Source organism: Gambusia affinis, linkage group LG10, assembly GCF_019740435.1.
Source record: "Gambusia affinis linkage group LG10, SWU_Gaff_1.0, whole genome shotgun sequence".
NCBI lineage: Eukaryota > Metazoa > Chordata > Actinopteri > Cyprinodontiformes > Poeciliidae > Gambusia > Gambusia affinis.
In genome coordinates, this window is record NC_057877.1 from 27,357,501 (window position 1) to 27,378,634 (window position 21,134).

Below are 21,134 nucleotides of genomic sequence, written 5' to 3' on the forward strand. Positions count from 1 at the left end.
GGTAGCCATCCAAGAAATTACTCAGGAAAGAGTAAAAGTTTGTTCGATAAAAATGCTACTCAAAACCTAAAGTATTATGCATTAAGTAAAAGAATACATAATACGTAAATGATGTATAAATAGTCAAGAAAGCATAAATTATAGTTTATTTAATCTAAGATTGTTTTAAAAATAAGTATACTTAGATTATGAACAATCTGATGAAAAAACAAGTATAAATGTCTGATATTTGCCGCATTATCAGAGCTATCTACTTTGTGAATCATATGAAGAGAGAAAGAATGGCGTTAATACAATATGTAACATAATATTGGTGAATTCAATCCACAATCGTCCCACAGAGGCAACATCATCACAGGTTCCCAAGCAGTTTATCAGAAATCTGGTTTTAGGAAAAGAAAAGCAACAGAATAAAAAAAAAAAATACCGTCAAACACAACTAGACAAATTCAAGGATTCTTGGATTTGATTGAGCTTCTTTTTTAATGAATGGTCTGCTTTGCGTCCTCAGAACCAGAACCACACAGAGAAGCAGCATTCAGCTTCTATTCACCACAAATTCGGAACAAACTGCAAAGTACCCGAAACAATGACTTCCTTTACATCTAGACCTGTTTACAGTTGCTTTTGTACCACAATAAATTAAACGCTAACCAACATTTTGATGTGTAATGACAGCATTTGGCAAAATGTAATGTTTCAGTTGTTGATGACTTTGTATTTTTGTGATTTTATGATGTAAAGCACTTTGAACTGCCCTGTTGCTGAAATGTACTTTGCAAATAAACTTTATTGATCGATATGCTAAGGTTGCTAAGGTAACGACGGAGTTCCATTGGGGTTGCTAAGATAATGGCGGAGTTCCGCTGGGGTTGCTAAGGTAACGGCGGAGTTCCGCTGGGGTTGCTAAGGTAACGGCGGAGTGCCTGTAGAATGACTTCATCTGGAGGTTTTTGAAATAGCTGATTTTCCAGACACCAAAAAATATATATATATATTTTTCTTTTTTGTCGAAAAACGACTAGGTGTTTACTTTAAGTACTTGGTCTGTTTTTAGAAGCAGTTGAGACCCAAGTGGAAGAACAAAAATAGACTAAATGTGAATTTTGAACAACAGGTCCACTGTAAGTTTTCTCATTTTTCCTGCTTTTAACAGACCAAACAGTAAGAAAAAAATTTTCACTTGCTGCCTTATATAAACCACTAATAAATGGGTGCCCAGAAGAAAAATAAACACTGTAATGTTACGCCTTATAAGTGTATGCTTGTTGTCAGAGGTGGACAATGTCCCAAAACAACCCAAAGTAACAGCAGCACTACTTCAACATATTTTTACTCAAGTAAAAGTAAAGGGTGTCCGTCCAAGAAATTATTCAAGTAAGAATAAAAAGTATTTGGTAAAAAGTCTCCTCAAGTACCGAGTAACTGATCAAATTATTAATATTAATATTAATATTAATGGTTACTATTAATAATTAATATTATTAATATATTAATGACATCATTAGACAGACCAAAGTATACAGTTAAGTGAAAATTTTGGTTTTAAGAACTAAAATGACAATAGTTCATATAAGTTACAAAAAATAACAAAATCAGGCAAAATCACTTTTCCAAATCAGTTTCTTTCAATAAAAAAACTTATGAAACTTTAACAAAAACTGCAGGTGTGTGCCTGTGTCTGGTGGATTCTTTGATTAAAACATGTTTGTTTTTCTATCAATGGGTAGAAAATCCAGAAATTTACTCAAGAAAGAGAAATGATACTTTATATTAAAATTGTTCAAATAAAAGTCAAAACTACAGTTTTGTAAAAAGAAAAAAAAATATTCCTAAAAGTAAATGTTTTCCATGAAATTACTCAAGTAAATTTAACTCTGTATGTTGTACATCAAGCTTCAGTGTTTACCTTTACATGTGAAACATTTTTTATTATTTTGTTGAGTTCTGGTGAAGTTCACCAAAAACAAAACACCAATCCTGGCAGTATTTTATGGGTTGTTGTTGCTAGGTATGAGCAACAAACTGCCAACATAAAAGATGAAGATAAGCTGAGAAATCTACTGGAAGTTGCGTCAAGAGATGCTCAATACATGTGACCTGTAACAGTGTCCTCTGAGGACAATGCAAGAAAATATCAGGGTGTTCACATCGCTTGTCCTCATTCAATGAGCTTAGAATTGTGTGTTGACAGGGCAGCTTAAGTTTCCTCCAGGGTTTCATGTTGACTTCCTTTTTTTCTCTCTGGTGGTTCATAAGGAAGCAAGTGGCGATGACCCTTTTATTATTTTATCATAAAAGATCTATTGTTGTTTGATAGTTATTTTTGCTTTTTATTATTAATTGTGTTTAAAATCTTTCAAAAGTAAATGAATATAATTAAGAGCCCCAGCTTGGGTTTTTTCTAAGAATGTATCTATTTAGATGAAATCCAAATTCCTAAGATTACGTTCCTTTTCTTCAGTTTCAGTAGAACTTGTCTCCTTTTCTTAAGCTGCCCCTCCTTAGTCATTATCTCCAGGGATCAGGTCATTCACTATGTTCTTGTGCATTGTTAGAAAAATGACAAAAAAGATGTTTAAACCTATAAACATGCCTTTGGAGTCCATTACTTACTGTAAACTGGAAATGGAAGGAAAATGAAAAATGAAAAATAAAATGGGGCTTCATGTATAAATGAGGACTTTCTGTGACCAAATCAATGATGTTTTTTATGGCAGTTTAAATCTGGTTACATAGTTTTTATGAAAGAACCTGTTCATATTTTAGATCTTGGATAAAAAATAAAAAAAATCCACTATTTTTAAAAAACACATTAATGCAAGTTATACATACACTATAAAAAAATTAGCTGCATTTAGTTACTCTAATTCAAAATATAACTTATTATGTTTTATAAAATATAAAAATGTTACATTTCTTATAACTTAGAATAAGTAGTTATTTTAATAAAAGATGTGCACTTGGATGAGGACAGTATTTTTGCATACTGTGAAATAATTGTTTGGTTTAAATTACAGTAATAACCTATGACAGATCAACATTAGTGAGCTATTAGTACTTAAGAAACAACGCTTAGACAACTTATCTATTGCTGCTAGTCAACTTGATAAAATTCAAATTTTAAGGATGACTCATAATTGAGAAAAAGCTAATTAATTTTCTAGTAAATAGTAAATTGGCTCTGAAAATTTAGAATGGACATCAAGCTAAGAAGAAAAGGAGAAAATAAAGAAACAATAAGGATTTTCGTACACTTTGATTCGTGCGGTAGAATTTCTACTGGGCCAATCAGCAAAGGAGAAGTTGTGAACTTTGTCGTCCGGGCCTGGACCCATTTTAGAACCGTAGTGAGCCCGTAGTTTTAGCAACAGTAGCGGAGGAAGTGAACGAAGCCGTTCAAGTCCGTGTTGGCCTGCGCTTCCAAATATCCGCCATTTTGTTCGGCTGGGCCCTTCTCTCTTCACAGTGGAGGAGTTGTTGTTTACTTCCCGTAAGCTTCACACCATCGAAATGGCGCATAGCCACGGATAAACATTAGCGATTGGGTAAAATTTTTGCCCCAGTCAGTGCCATATTCTTCGGTTAAACTGTAACATTTTGTTCCGATCCACCCGTGGAAAACACTTTCCGGACTCTTTTAAGCAGGTGTTATTTTGCTGTAACACCTGCAGTTTTTGAAACAACGTCTCAGTGAAACTTTTCTGTAACGGCTGTAGGGTTTATTCTACGCGTGCACTGGCAGATGGCAACAAAAACAATCGCGGATAGAATTGTTCTGTGTTGTGTTATTTATAAGCTGTTCAATTTACAATTTCTTATAATGAATATTTGGGTTACATGAGCACTTCGTTCACAGTAGATGGAAGCAGGTTACTGTTTTGAAAAGCTAGTCGAAGCTAGTGAGGTGGAAGCAAAGGGTCAAATGCGCATGCGCCTTCTATGACGTTCTGAAAGCACAGCGCCATCTAGTGGCTTGTCATGACAACTACAGCTGATCCAAGGTGCCTTGGTTCCTTTAAAAAGGTGGATAATCCGAAAACACCGACATAATTTTTCGCAAAAATCTCCGTAACTTTTAGTTTAATCTCAGAAATGTTCTGCAGAAAACTTGGACGTTTCTGAGTTTCAAAAGTTTAAACATTTTTAGTTTTGATTTCTACGATTAATCGTAACATTTCTAATATATTTTTCTAGCACATTTTCAACTTCTGAAACTCAGAAATGTAGAAGTCTTATCTTGAAACTTTCTGAAATTAATCTTAACAGTTTTCAGTTTTTCCAGAAACATTTGACTTTTCAAATGTAGAAGCTGGGGGCTCTCTTCCACCAGTTGTTGCAAATTCTCAACTTTGAAAAAGTTATTTGTAAAAAATTTCTGAGATTATTCTAAAAATTTCCTTATTTTTTTCATGCAATTTTTTTTTTCAACTTTTGGAGTGCAAAGGGAACAGAAGATTTGTTTTCTTGTTTTCTAAAAATAATAGATATCTCCTTGTTTTTTCTGGAAAAAATAAGAAAAAATTTCTTATTTCTTAAAGTGAAGAAATGAAATTGTCAAAAAAAAATTCTAGCAACCTTTTGACTTTTCAAGTGTTTTCTAGACTAAAATAGTGATAGGGTATTAAAATGTAACACTATCAAATAACGAATAGTTAAAAAAAGTTGTAAAACAATAAATGGATAGAAACATTTAGAAAAGATGGGGATCCATTTTAACATTATATCACTGGTTGTGCAAGCTGGTACATAAGTGTTAGCTAAACTTATCCAACTAGCATCCATCCCTCCCACTGAAGCTGTGACTGCCTCAGTCTGCAGGTTGGACCGCCTCTCCTCATCAGGTAAATATGATTGGTTCTCACCCGTCTTAAATCAAAGCTCTTAAGAATCCTGCGCATCTTTTGTGTTTAGCTCCCTTATACATTAAGGAGATTTTAATCCCAGTCTCAGTGTGAAAGATGGGATTGCTGGGAGCCATAGGATTTTCTTTAGCTTTGGTTTCTCTCACACAGGTAAATCTATGTTTAATCTGAATGTATTGTAATTTATTGCTGAAATTTAAATCATATCATGTAATTATTTTTGCTGTTTACAGATACATCATTGTAGTGCAGGAGGTAAGAAAAAAAAAATAGTCTCACAATTTCAAGCCCAAAAATGGAATTTAGAAAGATGAATATGTACAGGTAAAACTGTTGTTTTTCCATTATACATGTTGTGGTTTATTAACTTTACTGCTTCATACTTCTTCATTTTCAGCGTGTAAAATTTTATCAGTAAGGTCAACATCTGCCACTTCCATTTTCGTAAAATGGGAGAGTTTTCCAGGAGCAACAAGCTATATGTTGGACACCAGAAGGAGAAACTCGACAGATATGGCGCCGATTGTCCTTGTATCAGGGGCGCAGGTGACTGAGAGGAACATCCTGGGTCTCAGTCCTGGAACTGAGTACAATGTGACTCTTAAAGTGATAAATTTTTTAAGTGTGAGCTGCGTGACGTCAGCAACGGTACTCTCAGGTAAACCCAACAGGGAATATTTTTATTTTTGCTTGATATCTCACATATTAAACAGATAAATAAAATACTAGGCTTTTAGATGAGAAAGTTTTAATATTCTCTTTTAAATTAAACATTTTGGTGCATATAAAGCTTTTATTTTCTCTATTTCTCACTCGCAGTGCCTGAGGCATCACAAATTTTAGATGGCTGGTCACAGTCAAGTACCTCCATTACTGTAAGATGGGCAGCAGTACCGTCTGCGCAGAGCTACATCCTGCAGGTGTTCTCCCAGGCTACAGGGAACATGCTAAACTTCACCTACACCAACACCACAGCCACGGTGACAAACCTGCGGCCCACCACCAACTACGACTGCTACGTTTTTACGGCTAACCAGGCAGGCTTGGGAAGCAGAAGCAACGTCAGGACCATCACAACGTGTGAGTTTGAAAAAATCTAATCTGTTTTACTGAAGACAAGTTGTTAGTGATTGAATTAAGAGATCTTTATTTGTGTCCAAATTAGAAACAGGAAGATAAGAGGCAACAAAACTCTGATCATCATGGAGATTATGTCTGTTTACATGGATTTATATTAGGTTTCTTTTTGAATTTAGTTTGGATTCAACGCTGGTGTGATGCTTAACGAGTTTTCTGCTTTCAGTGCTTTTAATGTTTTGGTTGGAAAAAACTCTCCTACCTAACATTTAGATGGTTTTATCAAAGGTAGAACAGGATTAAAATAATCTTAAACTGAATAATCCTAATTCAGGATGCCCAGAGTGAGATTTCTTGTCTTTAATGCTGATCATAGTTATTTGTGATTAGGCATTTTGTCATGCCAAGTCCTACGTACAACATCTAATTCCTTAAATCTGTACCGTATTTGGATATGCTTCAAATATCAATAGTTTTAAAGTTCAGTAAAAAATAAAATAACTGCACTTTGTTCATATTACATGGTCTACTAAAGCACAAAGATGGTGTCCAACTTGTCCAAGTCACCAATGACGCAGGAGTGTCAGTTTTCCTTCCCACCAGTGTTATTCTCGTTCCAATTGGAATTTGTTTGGTATTTTGTTTGGTTCAACTCTGGAGTTATCAAAGTTACACAAGCTGCTTAAATATTCTGAAAACACATCATGTAAAAACCAGCATAACTTTATTATTTGTTTCTAACGATAAAGCTGACTCAAATTTCACTACACAGCAGATTTACTGTCAGAAGTGAAGTATGACAGCTTTTCCTATGCTCCACTTGATTTGTTAAATATTATTTTAATAAGTCACTATAAGTGATATAAGTCATTTTAAAATGTATTGAGGAGGAATAATGTGTCATAATCTAATAATAAATGAGGATTTCTGCGATCTGTTATGTCTTTTAGTGGTGCAGCCTCCTGTTGCGGTTGAAGCAACACAAACCAGTGTGGAAACAGTGAGAGTTACGTGGACGCCGGTGGCCAACGTCCTGATGTACCTGGTCACCATTCGGAACCTCGATGAACCCACCATGAAGCCTTCTGTGTACAATGTCACCAACACCAACCTGGACATCAACGGCATCCGCCCATGCTCCAACTATCTGGTGTCCGTGTGCTCGTACAGCAAGTTCCTGGTGCTGAGCGAGCCCACAAACCGCAACTACAGCACCAACAGTGAGTTTCCAGAGCCAAAGCTGTATCAGTAACTTCTGGATAAAGATCTAGGTCAGCTATTCTCTCTCAGGCCAGCCTTTCAGACATGCAGAAGATGATCCTCAGGGTAAACAGGATCCAGATCCTCCAGCATCTTTTCTTGTTATTGAGGGTGTCATATAAAAAAATTCCCTGAAAGAAATTAATCCAAAGGCAATTTTTCTTTTACCTTATAAAAGAGGGTCAAATTTGAGCCAATGATTATCTAATCAGTAATTCTGCCTTGTTTCTGAACTATTCAGACTGCAAAAATTCAAGGTCTTGCCAAGTATTTTTCTCTAGTTTCTATTGCAAATATCTTAGTTCATTGAAAATAAGACAAAACTATTTTACAAGGAACATTTAAACACAATATAAGAGCTGCTTTAAGTCAATAATTCCTTAATACTGAGGAAAACATTCAGCTGGCAGAATATTTCACTTATGAAACTGGAAAAATGTCTTTTCATAAAGTGGAATTAGAACTTTTTCATCATTAACTAAGGAATCATTTACTTATAAAAGCTCTGATATCTTACTGAAACCATGCTTGGAAATTGGACCTTATTTCTAATGTACTAAGATATTGAAATGCACTAGAAACTAAACAGAAATTCATAGTAAGGTTTTTTGTTTTTGCAGCTCAAATATGCCTTTTTTCCAGCAGTCTGATGACCAAAAGCCTCTCAAATGTACAGAAAATAGGGATTAATTTACACTTACAAGGAAGAAAAGCATGTTCTAATAATTCAATGTAATGGGGGGAAGCTTTCACACTGCAAAAATACAAAATTTGACTAAGTGTTTTTGGAGTAATTTCTATTTCAAATATCTTAATACAATTGAAATAAGACAAAACTAACTTACAGGTAGTTTTTCTAAAACAAGAAGCTTGTTTTAGTTCAGTAATTCCTTAATATTGATGATAATATTTTACTTGTTATAAGTGAAATAATCTGCCAGTGGAACTAGCCCTTTTATCAAATCAATATTAAGGAATTATTTACCGGAAACAAGCTCCTACTTCTTGCTGAAAAGTTACCTGTAGTTTGGTTTTATCTTATTTCAAGGGTACTGAGATATTTGCAGTAGAAACTAGACCAATAATATTTGGTCAAATTTTACACTTTCTTAGTATAGGAGGTTTTCTCATGTGAAAAATACCCCAAATAAATAAAATTTCTCATATTCAACCTTTCACAGAGTTGACACCAGTGTCGTCTGTATCGGTGGATTACTCCTGCACCACAAACTCCGCCGTAGCTTCTTGGTCGCCTGTCTCTGGAGCCAACTCCTACATCGCCACGGCAGTGGACGGAAACGGATCAGAGATGCAATGCACGAGCCAGAGCACCAGCTGCACCATCAACGGACTGAGATGTGGCCAACAGTACAAGATGCAGGTCACACCCGTGTCAAACAACTGCAAGAACCTGGTCAACGCCACTTCAGCTACGTTCCAGACCGGTGAGCCACAAAACAGCAGAAAAACACATAAAGTAAATCTCAGTCTCGTCCTGAGACACATAGACATGCATTTGTTTTATATAAACACCTTATGGTACTGGTGTTTCTCTAGCATAGCATGCCCCCAACACACTGCACTGCAAAAACACCAAATAAATAACCTCAAATATTTTTGGTCTAGTGTCTAGTACAAATATTTTGGTACACTTGAATTAACATTTCAGCAAGATAAAAAAGCTAGTTTTAAATCAACATTTCATTAATATTGATGAAAAAGTACCAGTTCTACAGGGAGATTATTTTATTTACAATATGTAAGGAATGTCTTAAATTAAATAATCTGCCAGTTTTAGAATTATTGACTCATTTACTTAAAACAAGCTCCTACATCTTATTCAAAAGTTGTGTGTAAGTTAGTTTTGTCTTATTTCAAGTGTACTAACATATTTTCTCTAGAAGCTAGACTAAAAAGCTTAAAAAGCTTAAAGATTTTGTGTTTTTGTAGTGTAAGCATTTCAACTGTACTCCAAAGTCGGAAGAAAATCACATTTTCTCTCCTAAAGCTTGAATTCTAACATGGAAAGTCTGTTGGTGTTTACCTCAAAATCCAATATGGCTGCCATGTGTATGAGAGGTAGTGCAAACAGATCTTTCTTGATTGATTATGTTACTTTCTAGTAGTATTTTTTTGTTCACCAACCACAAATTTCACAAACTTGGAATAAAATTTTAAATTATTCTGTGGTTCATGTTCTGACTTCTGAGTGAAAAAGTAACTCAGAAAAATAATGGGCAGCTGATCTGGAAACAAACAGCATTAGCATCTAGCCAGGAGCCTCAATTGCACTCCCTCAGACAATGTTATAAAATATGTGAATAAAAATTGGGTTTTTTGCAGTTTTTTTCCTCTTTTTATTTCATTATTCATTAATTGTTACATCAGTTTGGCATTAATGCAGCCTCATATGTAGTGATTTTAGTCAGTAGTGGCTCCTTCCTTCTGTTTTTTTATTGACAAAAACATTTTAATTTTCAGACTGCTATGCTAGCTCGAGTGGTGGCGCCTCCAGCTAGCATAGCCAATATGAACATGACAAATAACGTTTATTTTAACCGATATTTTAGAATAATGATTGAAAAAATAGATCAGATTGTATGATTTAAATATATACATAATTTTAAAAATGTATTGCATAATTTTTTCCCCTCCAAATTTCCGAGGCCCCCTTACCGCCCTCCAGTGGCCCTTACTTTGAAAAGCACTGTGCTATAAGAAGAAACTGTTACATTAAGCCCAAAAAATAAAATTACAAAAATTGGAGTTACCATAAAATAGACATGTTTTGCTCTACACTTTGTGTTCTTGTCATTGACAGGAATTGAAATATTATTTATATATTTCTGAATTAATTTTCTTTCCTTTTTTCTCTCTTTTTGTTTAGTTTAGTTTTTTTCTTTGTTTTTTTTAGTTGTTTTTGTAGCATTGACTTGAACATGGAAAGATTAAAGTGACCAAAATAAACAAGTAAAATGTTGACTAATTAATAGATAAAAAATGAAAAATGGTAATAAACCACAATATCACTGGTCAGGCTGATTTTTTTCTCTAGATTTTATAACATAAAAACAGGTGAAATCTCTGAAATTTTACATTTTCCTACAGAAATCCTGAGTGCCAGAAAAAAATAACTCCGGTATACACATAAAGAAACTGAATAAGACATCCAATAATCATTCTGATTTAAATGTCTGGTAACCTGCCTGCTTGTGTACAGCGAAGTGAAAAGACCCCCATCTGACCCCCATCTAATCAATTTCTTGTTAAATATGTGAACTGACACAGGCAGCAGAGAACTGTAACCTCATCCATAAGAATTAATTGGGTCATAATGTAGCAATAAAAAGATGTAACCTAACCGCTAAGCGCCGGTGAAATGAATGGGGATGTTCTTTCAAATTCTTCGATGGTGATATTTTTTTACTGCTCCACCCAGGTGTCTCTTTTTGTTAAATGCTTTCATCTCATATGTCGCTCCTTTCTTTTGAACATTCTGGCTCAGACTCGCTGTCCTGCCTCACCCACGCAGGTCACGCATGACGCCAATTATCTTTTCAGTCTGCTTGATGAACAATAGAGAAAAATTAAGACTTCACTGTAAAACATTTAGTTGTGTCTGCTAACTTCTACTCTTCTTGAATGTGTGAGTTTGTAAGAGGCTGTGTTAACTTTTTATTAATTTACACAAGGGTTTTTAAGTTAGTGCTTACTATTTCCCAGAAGGCTTAGTGGCATGTTTTTGTATCCTGTGTTGCAACATGTGTGAATAAGGTAAATATTAATCTAATGCAATGGTTAGTTTGCTCTTTTAGAGGACGATATTCCTCATGTTCAAACTATTTTTTAGCAGATTTTATTGTGTTGCTTAGTAGAAAGTATTATTAGCAAAAAACAAAATCTAGTTTCTAATGCAAATATCTTGGTACACTTTAATTAAGACAAGCAACTTTGCAGCAAGATCATTTTACTCATAGCAAGATATTTTTTCATGTTGTAAGTGAAATAATATGCCAGTGGAATTAGTACTTTTTTTAAATCAACAATAAGGAATTATTTATTTAAAACAAGCTCCTCTATGTTGTGTAAAAGAATCCTGTAAATTAGCTTTATTTTATTTCAAGTGTGCTAAGATATTTACACTAGAAACTACACAAAAATACCTGATAAGAGTTTGTATTTTTGCAGTGAAGTTTAATTACATAACTAAAAGATTATTTTTCAATGTAATGTGACTTTCATTTTCAAGTTAAACATCTTTCAAATGTTTTATATCCGGTAGTAATCATAAACTTTAATTTAAAAAAATACTTATTAAAATATTTTCTCTCAAATATAAGACGTAAAATTTGAAAAATGAAATTCTTTAAAATGAGTCTCAATACTTTGGGGAATACTTGTTTACAGGTTTCATCTTTCAAATCCGTGCAGGTTCATGTCCATGTTTGAATTATCTTCTTAAAAAATGGGTCTCCCTTTCAGCTTCACTCAATATCACATTGTTTTGTGTTCTTTCTCTTCATAATAGACTTGTGCTTTTATAAAACTTGAATGCAGGGAAACGTAGCTATCTGTATCAGGGCGTTTTAACCTAAAAAGAGATATGAGACATTTCCCTTTGATTGTGACATTTAATCATAATTACTGGTATTTTTTTTACTTCTTCTGTTATACATTAATCACCTATTCTTCATTTGGTAACTTTATAAAGTATTTAACAATTTGATATCTCTTTCTGTCCAGTTCCCTGCCCTCCTGGCAACCCGATGTTGTTGCGAGAATGTAGCAGCAACGTTATTATCTTCTCATGGAATCACACAAGCGACATAGATTTCTACATGGCCCGGGCAGTTGACTCAAAGGTAAAATAAAATAGATTTTTATTTTATTCGATGTTTGATTTCGGGTTTATTTTTTTTTTTAAACAGAAGAAGTTTGGTCCGGTGGGAACGGCAGTGCGGTGGCGAAGTTGGTGGCAAAATTTGCTAGCTAACTTTGTTAGCCAGAAGCTAACGGCCGGTGGAACTTCTTCTTCTTCTCATCCTCATTCTTCTTCTTCTTCCTTCTTGATTTTTGTTGGCGGTTAGCAAGAATCGTTAAATGTGCACCAGTGTAACTTCTTCTTGCAGTCGAATATTTATGAATTTTAAATTAGTCGGTCTTTTGAAATTACTAAGTGTACGCGATCAGTGACTGCTACTGGAGAAAAAAGGCATGAAATTTACTTATAAATTAAACAGGTACAAATCATTTGAATATTGTGAATATTTTTTGCCATCGATTTCAGAAATGAAGTATTTTCAGTCTTATTTCTTGTTAATATCTGACATATAATATCCAAAAATTCAGCCTCTCAAACAAAACAAAACAAAACTGAATTTTGTGAAAAAATGAAATATTGGAATCTCATGATGTCACACCTAATCAAACAAGTCAGAGCTACATTTTTGAAGACGTTCCTGTACATTTAGCTAATTGAGTCAATATTATAATTTTTTTGTGGACCACTGAAAAAAAAATTAATTCATCTTTTCTTTTTTCAGAATTTTGAAAAAAGTATTTTTTTTTCGGAAAAAAGACAGTTCTGATATTAGTCAGAATTTTAGAAAAAGAAAAACTTTTTTTTTCGTGGCACTAGTCTTCTTCTGTAAGACGTTGAGTACAATTAATTTCAATAAAATTTAAAAATATATATTGGCAATACAGAATCCTGGCTGTTTCCAACTGCATATATCAAATTTACTTGCATATTTTATGAATGAGCTAAAGAACTTGTTGCTTCAAATGCCTTAGATAAATAAATAGCAACTGAAATTCATAAATGCAACAAATTGAGTTTAGTTGCATGAAATCATGACTGTATTTATGTGCATAGTGGGAGTCGTTTAAAAAATGCTTCTTTAAAAAATATTACAACTCTTTTGTTGTAGTTAATTGACAGTAACAGCAGGGGGAGCCTCTGGTTATGGTCTAGAGTTGTTCAAACACAAATATGTTTACTTATTAATGCATTAAAGATATACCAATAAAATGTTTTCCACGTTAAAATATTTTTTTTCTTTAGTGGAGCATGAATACACCTTGTTCCCATTTCTTCTGTGTCCAGGGAGAGGTCTTGAACTGCCTGACCGAAGACAACTCATGCTACTTCACACAAACGACATGTGGTCGACGGTATCAGTTCACCGTACTCTCCATCACAAAGGGCTGCAAGAGTGGCGTTAGCTCGACTGTTGACGTTCAAACAGGTAAAAAACACTGACATTTACAAATATATGAACAGAAACAGACAGTTGTGTGTTCCATTCTGAACGCTTTCATGGGTGCGATTTTGCATGTGTGACATCACACAGCAGTACATCTACACTCCAGTTAACGATTGACCAGTTACTAAATTGGTGGATGATTATTTCAACAATCAATTAATCCGATCCCATTTTAAATTTGAAGAAATAACCTGTAATGTATTGTTTTTTTTCTCCAGCGCCATGCATTCCCCAGAATTTGCAGACTTATGCCAGCTGCAGCAATAACGGTCTGGTCAGCAAGTGGGACCACGCTGAGGGCGCCTTGCGCTACAACGTTGAGGCTCAGGGAAATGTCCTTAACAGCAACTACAACTGCAGCTCACAGTCCAACAGCTGCGCCATGGAGGGCGTCCTCTGTGGAGATCAGCTGACCATGACCATCACTGCATACGACAACGAATGTGCCAGTGCTACAAATTTGGGTTTTCCTGCTGAGACAGGTGAGGTGAAAACTTGTTTTACACACCAGTTTTTATGGGACAAGTGTAAAAATAACAGACTGGATGTAATTTGTTGCCTCTCTTTCAGTCCCATGCGTCCCCCAGAATGTGTTGGCTACGAAGGACTGCGGGTCCAACTCCATCAGGGTGTCGTGGAAGATGAACAGTGGAACGCTTTTCTACACTGCTATTGCAAAGTCCAGTGACAATGTGATCAGCAGCTGCAACTCCATTTCTCCATCCTGCACCATCACCGGCTTGAAGTGCAGCAGCAACTACACCGTCTACGTCATCGCCTCGAACTTCATCTGCAACAGCTCAGAGAGCGAGATGGTCACCTTACAGACAGGTACTGTAACAGAGGAGCTGAGCAACGGTATGCTGGTGCACACTTTCTAAAAATAAAAGAGAAAGGGATTCAGTGCTTTGGTATTAATTGTCAACACTCTGATAACCAGAAACAAGGTCCAAGGGAGTCACATTTCTACAGAAGAGGATAAAGGCCCCTGGAAAAAATAATCAACCTTTTTTTATCTGAATTCTGACTTCAATTTCAGGATTCTGACTGGAAGCTAAGAATTCAGAATTCCTTCAGTTTTCCTTTAAAGTCTGAATTCTGAATTTAAAAACAGAATTCTGAGGAAAAAATGTCAAAGTTCTTCTTTTTCCAGTCGCCCTGATCCTCTTCTGTATTTTTTGTGAGGCAAATGTTTATTAGTGCTGAGTCCTGATACAGCTGGGCAAATTTTTTGCTCTGTCAGTTAGTGAAGTTGTGTGTGTCAGTCGGTTGCTACGGCAACTGCCCTGCGCGTCGCCTAAAGCCGACACAGAGAGAGAGGGGAAAACGGGGAATCAGGAGTGGTTTTGAGTTGTTCCTCTCAGTTTATTCTGTGCTGTTTTCCCGTTTGCTGTGGGCTAAAAAGGCTTTTTTTGTGAATGTTTGAAAAGTAAGGTTTTGAATCCGATGTCCGTTCCAGCCGCCTGCGCTCCAGACAACGTCGCCACCGCCCTGGACTGTGCCTCCAACGCAGCTCTGATTTCCTGGAAGTGGAGCTCGCCCATAAACTCCTTCACTGCCACCATCACTGATGAAGTTTATGAATCGCTCAGCTGCAGCTCCAACACAACCAGCTGTAAAGTTCCCAACCTGAGATGCGGCCGCGTCTACAGCGTCTCCGTGTTTCACAACGACGATACCAGCTGCTCCAGCATCCCGTCTCAGCCCATCTCCATGGAGTCTGGTAGGAGCAACGTCAGCTACGGAACAACATCAGCTACAAACATGAAGCTGTGGTCACAGAAAATCAAATCAAATCAAACTTTATTTGTAAAGCACATTTCAGCAGCAAGGCATTTCAAAGTGCTTTACATCAAATCAAACACAAAAACTCAATGCAACATAGAATCAACAATAAAAACACAACATTAAGTCAGATTCCGTCAATAAATTTGCAATTGATTACGTTTCAAATAAAACTCTAAACAAGTGGGTTTTTAGTTGAGATTTAAAGGAAGTCAGTGCTTCAGCTGTTTTACAGTTTTCTGGAAGTTTGTTCCAGATCTTTGGTGCATAGATGCTGAATGCTGCTTCTCCTCGTTTGGTTCTGGTTCTGGGGATGCAAAGCAGAACCAGAACTAGAACCTGACAGGTCTGGAAGGTTGATACAACAGCAGCAGATCTTTAATGTATTGTGGTGCTAAACCATTCAGTGATTTATAAACTAACAACAGTATTTTAAAGTCTATTCTTTGAGCGACAGGGAGCCAGTGGAGAGACTTTAAAACTGGTGTTATGTGCTCTATCTTCCTGGTTTTAGTCAGAACGCAAGCAGCAGCATTCTGGATCAGCTGCAGGTGTTTGATTGATTTGTTGGACAGACCTGTGAAGACGCTGTTACAATAATCAATGTGGCTGAAGATAAACGCATGGATGAATTTCTCTAGATCTGGCTGAGAACAAACAAACAACATTTGAAAAGTGGAGACTTTTGTTACCGGACATGTACATCATGATCTCTTTTGTATGGAAGGAGATTCTGACTTTGATCTCATAATTCTGACTTTAATTTCAAAATTCTGAAGTTCTTCTCAGAATTTGGATTTTAATCTCAGAATTCTCTATTTTTCTCTGAATTTTATCTTAAATCTCAGAATTCTGACTTTAATCCTTTGAGATTAAAGTCCTGGTTCCACTGACAGATTATTTCTTTTATAAAATGGGGTTAATGTCTTATTATAAGTGAAGTTATTTGTGAATGGAAGGAGTCCTTAAGGAGTTATTGACTCAAAACAAGCTCCTATATGTTGGTGAAAAGTTACTTGCTAGTAACTTTTGTCTTATTTCAATTGATCTAAGATATTTGCAATAGAAACTAGACCAAATTTATGATAACATTTTGAGTTTTTGCAATGCAGACTTATTTTAATCACTCAGGATCCACACTTAAACTCATTTCACGTCGCTCTTCTCCTTTCTGTGCAGTTCCTTGCGGTCCGTCTAACGTCCAGGTGAACTTGAACTGTGCCTCCGGTGCTGTGAACATCAGCTGGGAGGCGCAGAGAAAAGCAGAGGGCTACATCGCCGTAATCTCAGGACCAAACAAGACGGCGACCCAGTACAACACCACACAACCCAGGCTGCTGATTGGCTCACAGGGCTGTGGGCAGCAGTACACAGTGAAGGTGATGTCCTTCAACCAGAGCTGTGTCAGCTTTTCTTCACAAGCATACTTCAAAGAAGGTGAGTAAAGCCTTAGTTTGGTGCCAAATGTGTAAATGAATGCCTCCTTATTCCTCATGGTGGGCCAGATTGGGGTTAAGTCGAGGTTTTACTCCCACAGCGCCGTGCGTCCCCACTAACGTGTTGGCAAGCAGAACCTGTGGGCAGAAGTTTGTGGATGTGGCGTGGCAGTCGAGCCGCGGAGCCCAGAACTACACCGTGACAGCGGTGGACGAGCAAGGCAGCCGTTTGACGTGCGTCTCCACGGAAACATCGTGCCGGCTGGACGGCGTAAAGTGCAGCAATATTTACAACGTCAGCGTGGTCGCCATGGACGACTTGTGCAGCAGCATGAGGAGCACACCAGTGAAACTCAGCATAGGTGTGTATTTGTAGAGATCAGATTATATAAATTTACCTTTTTCTAAGTGTCCAAAGTGCGGCCCGCGGGCCATTTGTGGTCTTTAGACTTGTTTGGTGCGGCCCCCAACTGAAGTTCAAGAATGATTGATTATTTATTTCAAGAATGATTATTTTTAATCAGGGTAAAACTATGACTGACATAATATTCTTACAATGGAAAATATAAAGTAGAACTCAGATTTTTTTATAGTAAGACAAACAACGTTTATCCAGAAACTTTTACTAAAATGTCGGCATTGCTGGACCCAAATCAGCTTTTACTGAGTTTATTTAACTCAGTAAAAGCTGTTTTGAGACAAAGTGACCCAAATCCTCTTCTTGCAACTGAGAGTAAATTTGTTCAATCGAGCCCAAAAGAATGTGAAAACTAGATGCCTTTTTTAACACAGCAAACGAGCAAAATCATTTTAATGTTTTAGATCTACAATTAGTAACATCCATTAACTTCAAAAAAAGAAAAGAAAATTGGACTACTTTATTTTTTGGATGATTTTTTTTTATCATTTTATTGTCCTGTGAGTAATTTTGAACTGATGGTTTGACAAAAAGTTTGGACACAATCTCTCACTGTGAGATTTAGAAAGTTGGTCGCATAAATTAACACACACATATTCTTCGGTTGCCTAGCAACAACCTCCTGAGTAACTTGTGCAGCAGCAGATTCAGGTTTTGCCAATGTGCCTCATAACTGCTTGAAAATAAACAACAGCAAGGAGAGAAAACTGTGGATAAAATAGGAAAGGTCATGCCACCAGTTTGGTTGTATTTCAAATATTTAAAACAAACAAACAAAAAACAAATCAATAATTCTCAATATCAACTGATATGAAACACTAGTAAAGTTTTTCAGCCATATCAGAATGTGGTAAGACTTGAAAAACTCTGTTCGCTGGTGCTTTCTGTACAAGTTGGTGAAGATTGTTAAAAGTCTGGCAGCGGTCACAGAGTCCAGCAGCTCCATTGGTTCCTAGAACCAGCATAATAACTGCTGATTTTAAACATCCGTAGAATATTTCCAAACAATTACAGTAATAATTCAGTGACGATTGTGCAAAACTTTCTGTGTTGGGCTACAACTGTGGCAAAGCTTCTACAAGCATCGACTTAATGGCTGACAAAATGCACACCACACTTTTCAGATTTATATTTGCTGCAAACTAATTAACATTAATCGCTGTAACTTTTTTCCCTGCAGAGCCTTGCCCTCCGTCTCAGCTCGCTGCCTCCATTAACTGCTCTGATAACTCTGCCAAGTTAAGCTGGGGCAGCAGCCCCAACGCTGCGTCCTACACCGGAAAGGCCAGCAGCTTGGACGGACACACGGTGACCTGTGACCCTGGCCTGACGCTAGGATGCCAGCTGAAGGGCCTGCAGTGTGGCAAACAGTACAGCTTCACCGTGTCGGCGTCAGACGGTGACTGTCGAACTGCAGACAGCCAACCAGTCAATCTCACAACTGGTGAGAAACACAAAAGTCTTTATTTTTTAGTTTTAACTTTTTAATTTTCAAATGAATTTTTCTGGGTCTCTCCTATTTACTTTACCTAGAAGTTAGCTTGTCAAAATAAAGAATTAATTAACTAATTGCTGTATAAGTTAAAATTAGCATGATAGTTTCTATTCTGATAAAAGATTTTTGAAGGGCAATTATGTTTACAGAAACGTAATAATTAATTTTTGTGTTGTTTTGTTCATTTATTTTTGGATATTTAATATCTCTTCCAGTTAAATGTTCATTAGAATTAAAAGTTTATTAATCTTTGGTCTTGTCTTCTTGCATTGTTACAACTAATTTACTTTAAAATGTCTCAGAAAAACAATATTATCATTTATTCTAATAACTTCTGGCACAATTTATGCCACACCAACATTTGTTATTGTGACAGGCCAATTCATAATATTGACCAGTATACTGATTGACAAGCAGAGGTTACCACTAACTACACAAATAAAAATGTTATTCCTACGTCTTCTTCAGCCCCATGTGCTGTTCAGGGCGTAATCACCCAGCTGAACTGCAGCACCAACGATCTGAGCGTCAGCTGGACGCCTGGATCCCTGCCGGTCAACTACAGCACCAGCGCCGTGTCTGCTAGCGGCTCCGTGCTCCGCTGCTTCACCGACGACTACAGATGCACTTTAGCCGGCTTGCAGTGCGGTCAACGCTACACGGTGAGCGTGAAGCCCATCAGCAGCACATGTGAAGGCCGGAGCAGCGTCCAGCAGGTTGTGAACGCAGGTACGTTCACCAATCAGAACCATTCCCACCCAATACAAAGTTACTACAACTCTGAACCCAAAGTGATCCACGCCATCCTAGTAGGCAAGGCCAAAGCACAGCGGACCTTTGGCTAACGAGACCAACAAAAAGAAAATATGTGGACACTCTTGACAAAATGTTTAAAAAAAGATACATGAACAAAATGGCTGCTGTCAGGATCGACCCATATGAGACGGAGAAGGAAAATATGTCAGACGATGTGGAGAAGCTGCCTCCCGATTTCATACTACGAAATAGTTAACTAGCTAGTGAAGAGGAAGAGTGAGGACAACATGGAGGAGCTTCACGGCCTGATGTCCATGGACTCATAAAATAAAAAACGAACCCTGTGTGTGAAAAACAAGGTTCTGGTGACTGGCAAAGTAAGTACATCTAATAACAAACCTGTAGGCTACATGTCCACCTTAGCCAGCAGATCAAAGCTACATTAGTTAAGCTAACTTTGGTAGCTCAGCAGTAAGTACTACAGTAAATATCACTGATGTTTATCTTAGTATCACACAGAGGTGGGTAGAGTACTCTAGTAGTTGTAATGTACTTATTTAGTTTGTAAGTTAGATAGGCATGAGGCAAAAGCCTCTTATGAACTTGTGGATTGTTTATTGTTGTCATAGCAACTCCATAGCAAGTGCCTCCCAAGATGGCTGTCAGTTACAAAGTTTGCAGAAGTGTGACATCACGAGAACTATGCATACCTAGTCTCCCATTGTTCACATGTTGGTCTGGAAGCCACGGGTCCGCACTGCGTTGTGCTCCGCTTGCCTACCAAGATGGCGCGGATCTGTTCCGGTTCAGACTTGTAGGAACATGTATAATCTCACTCACGTTTCTGGTGGATATCTTCTTCTTTTTAGTCCCGTGTGTCCCAGTGAACGTCCAAGGCAACGTGGAGTGCTCCACCAACACCCTGCAGGCGTCCTGGGCTGCAGCTGCTGGAGCTACAAACTACGTCTCCACCCTGACCAGACCAGGAGGCGTCTCCACTTCCTGTCTGACCGCCAACCAGAGCTGCTCTTTCCCCAGTCTGCAATGCGCTCAGACTTATAATTTCAGCGTGGTGGCCATCAACGACAGGTGCAACAGCACAAAGAGCAGCACTGTCTCTGCAAAAACTGGTAAAAGATTACATTTAATACCGGGCAGTTACTATTATATGTAACATTTTACTCTACTTTATAATATTTTTCATGATTATTAATGATAATTTCCCCCTGGTTCTTCAGTCATTTATTTTCTTCACACCAACTACAAGAACTGTAGCTCAATGGCATACAGTTATATTTTCTTCCCAGATGTTTTTAAATCCTCAATATTACAAATGTATGGAAGCCCATTTCTGCCATTCTGATGACAAAAAATAGACTTCTCTCATAATGAGATTATTATCTCATACTAATCATATAGCTTAGTCATAAGCCACACAAATTAAATATGTTTGTATTTCATTTGTATGGAAGCCCATTTCCGCCACTCTGATGAAAAAATAAATAAACTTGTCTCATAATTATGACTTTTAAGTATGAGACAAGTTTATTTTTGTTCATCAGAGAGGCAGAAATGGGCTTCCATACAAACAAAATACATTTGTATTTCATTTGTAGATGAAATATAAATGTATTTGAATTTCATACATTTTCATATGTATGGAATGCTTTTCCATACAAATGAAATGTGTTTCATTTGTATGGAAATACAATTACATTTCCCTCATAATTATGACTAACCTTTATGATAAGTATGAGATTGTTATTATCGCATACT

General features: G+C 36.8%; 1 protein-coding gene across 1 annotated transcript in view; it reads left to right on the forward strand.

Annotated features, from left to right (window-relative positions):
• Positions 1-4,820: 4,820 nt before the first annotated feature.
• The window catches only part of LOC122838567, a 58,519-nt gene continuing 42,205 nt past the window's right edge, over positions 4,821-21,134 (forward strand). Inside the window, exons 1-17 of the mRNA XM_044129307.1 lie at positions 4,821-4,844; positions 4,915-5,015; positions 5,099-5,120; positions 5,263-5,523; positions 5,685-5,945; positions 6,893-7,162; positions 8,384-8,647; positions 11,946-12,064; positions 13,309-13,450; positions 13,687-13,950; positions 14,039-14,299; positions 14,928-15,191; positions 16,433-16,690; positions 16,791-17,051; positions 18,288-18,551; positions 19,071-19,331; positions 20,228-20,488. Of these exons, the coding sequence (XP_043985242.1) occupies positions 4,962-5,015; positions 5,099-5,120; positions 5,263-5,523; positions 5,685-5,945; positions 6,893-7,162; positions 8,384-8,647; positions 11,946-12,064; positions 13,309-13,450; positions 13,687-13,950; positions 14,039-14,299; positions 14,928-15,191; positions 16,433-16,690; positions 16,791-17,051; positions 18,288-18,551; positions 19,071-19,331; positions 20,228-20,488 (3,487 nt within the window). The 5' untranslated portion in view covers positions 4,821-4,844; positions 4,915-4,961. The remainder of the gene's footprint in view (positions 4,845-4,914; positions 5,016-5,098; positions 5,121-5,262; positions 5,524-5,684; positions 5,946-6,892; positions 7,163-8,383; positions 8,648-11,945; positions 12,065-13,308; positions 13,451-13,686; positions 13,951-14,038; positions 14,300-14,927; positions 15,192-16,432; positions 16,691-16,790; positions 17,052-18,287; positions 18,552-19,070; positions 19,332-20,227; positions 20,489-21,134) is intronic.